Here is a 2,500-nt window from a genome sequence, read left to right on the forward strand (position 1 = left end):
GATGAATCATTGCTCCTCCATGTTGAACACCACTTGGAGGAAGCACTGAGAGTGGCAAGGGTGCAGAATGTACTCTGGGTGGGGGACTTCAACTGGGCATCAGTGAGCAGGTTATTGCTAAGCAAGTGCCACTTGATAGCACTGTTGATGACCCCTTCCATTACTTTACTAATGATCGAGAGTAGACTGATGGGGTGGTAATTGTCTGCGTTGGATTTGTCCTGCATTTTATGTACAGGACCTTGCCAATTTGCCACAGAGCTGGGTAGATGACAGTGTTTTAGCTGTACTGGAACAGCCTGGCTTGGGGTGCGGCAAGTTCTGGAGCACAAGTCTTCATTACGAATGCCGGAATATTGTCAGGGCCCATAACCTTTGTAGTATCCAGTGCCTTCAACCATTTCTTAATATCATGTGGAGTGAATCAAATTTGCTGAAGACTGGCATCTGTGATGCTGGGTACCTCCCAAGGAGGTCTCCAGCAGGGCCATGTTCTTAGCAGACAGAGACTCATGTACACACATTAGGCCTGTTTCAGCTAAACAAAATTAGTGACAGCCATTCTCTGTCCCTGGGACAATGTCGTGAGTAATCAGAATCAAGCTGCCTGGTTTAAATTTCAAACAATGCTTGGCAGCTAACTGTCAGTCAGCATCAACTGGTGTATTCTCCATAGGAACCTCTCTACCAATCTGAGTCCACTTGCTAACCAATCAGCAATCTCTTCTCCTACAGTATGAACTGTTGTTTCCCCCGACATTGGTATTTTCTTATGAATTGTCCTGATGAGTGCAAGACAAAAACCTTCAACAAAATATGTATCTTTTTCTCAGCAAGTGCTAATTTTGCTTAGTGTGTGGGAGTCCTACCTTTATCTACATCACTCACTCTCTTTTATTGCAGTCGGAATGTGCAAATTTTATCCTTGTTCTTCATTCATACAATCGGTCTCATCTACTGGCTTGTGGAACAGGAGCCTTTGATCCAGCCTGCGCCTTTATCAGAGTGGGTCGCCGGGCAGAGGTAATAACAATTCAAAGTGGTGCCATATCATAGTTTATTGGTTAGAAAATGCTGTATTGTGCAGTGTAAGATTACTCATTTACAATTAAAATAAATATACTACTTAAATGCCAAGTTCCTAGCCAATCTGTGCTGTTAAACACTGTGCTGTGAGATATCATTCATTAGAGCTGGGCAAAAAATGGCTTATCAGCTTTCAGGCTTTGCAGGCAATATTTTTAATGGGATTTACACAGGCACATTTACTATTGTAATACTACATCAACAGAGAAATCCCAAAAGTCAAGAAGAAATATGTTAAACCAACAGATTAAAATGTTGAAATTGAATTTACTTGTGGGACACTTATTTAATCACCAGTGGAGTGAAGAGTTTCAGAGAATTAATTAAATCTTTGTTCATTGTTAACTATGGCATCTTTTCAGAGCATGTTTCTTTAATTGTTGATATTGGAATAGATTGAGAAGAAATTATCAAAGAAAACTGGTTTGTAGGTACATTAATAATAACTAAAACATTACTCTAAAATAAAATGACTCAAACCTTACATCACAGAAGTGTGACCATCTTGTGGCTTCAGACTTCCTGCACTGTCCAGTATGACAGTTTCTGAAGGGAATTAGCTCCTGTCTGGTCAAACAACTTATATAAAAACAAAAAACTGCGGATGCTGGAAATCCAAAACAAAAACAGAATTACCTGGAAAAACTCAGCAGGTCTGGCAGCATCGGCGGAGAAGAACAAAGTTAATGTTTCAAGTCCTCATGACCCTTCAACAGAACTGAGTAAAAATAGGAGAGGGGTGAAATATAAGCTGGTTTAAGGTGGGGGGTGGTGGGGGGAGAGAAGTGTGTGGGGGGGGGGGTGGTTGTAGGGACAAGCAAGCAGTGATAGGAGCAGATAATCAAAAGATGTTACAGACAAAAGAACAGAAGTTGGTGATACTATCTAAGAGAATGTGCTAATTAAGAATGGATGGCAGGACGTGCAAGGTACAGCTCTACTGGGGGTGGGGTGAAATAAGACTAAAAGGGTATAAAAGGTATAGATTTAAAAATAATAGAAATAGATGGGAAAAGAAAAATCTATATAAATTATTGGAAAAAACAAAAGGAAGGGGGGAAGAAACGGAAAAGGGGTGGGGATGGAAGAGGGAGTTCAAGATCTAAAATTGTTGAATTCAATATTCAGTCCGGAAGGCTGTAAAGTGCCTAGTCGGAAGATGAGGTGCTGTTCCTCCAGTTTGTGTTGGGCTTCACTGGAACAATGCAGCAAGCCAAGGACAGACATGTGGGCAAGAGAGCAGGGTGGAGTGTTGAAATGACAAGCGACAGGGAGGTCTGGGTCATTCTTGCGGACAGACCGAAGGTGTTCTGCAAAGCGGTCGCCCAGTCTGTCTTTGGTCTCTCCAATGTAGAGGATGTGTGGTATGAATGTTACTTGCCAGTTGTCAGTCCAAGCCACAACCATCTTCCTT

At 41.8% G+C, this 2,500-nt stretch overlaps 1 protein-coding gene across 1 annotated transcript in view; it reads left to right on the plus strand.

Moving 5' to 3' along the window:
* LOC121286167 (semaphorin-3E-like) overlaps positions 1 to 2,500 on the plus strand; it is a 214,951-nt gene that overhangs the window by 35,666 nt on the left and 176,785 nt on the right. Inside the window, exon 4 of the mRNA XM_041203146.1 lies at positions 904 to 1,023. Within this exon, the coding sequence (XP_041059080.1) occupies positions 904 to 1,023 (120 nt within the window). The remainder of the gene's footprint in view (positions 1 to 903; positions 1,024 to 2,500) is intronic.

This window comes from Carcharodon carcharias, chromosome 13, assembly GCF_017639515.1.
Source record: "Carcharodon carcharias isolate sCarCar2 chromosome 13, sCarCar2.pri, whole genome shotgun sequence".
Lineage (NCBI taxonomy): Eukaryota > Metazoa > Chordata > Chondrichthyes > Lamniformes > Lamnidae > Carcharodon > Carcharodon carcharias.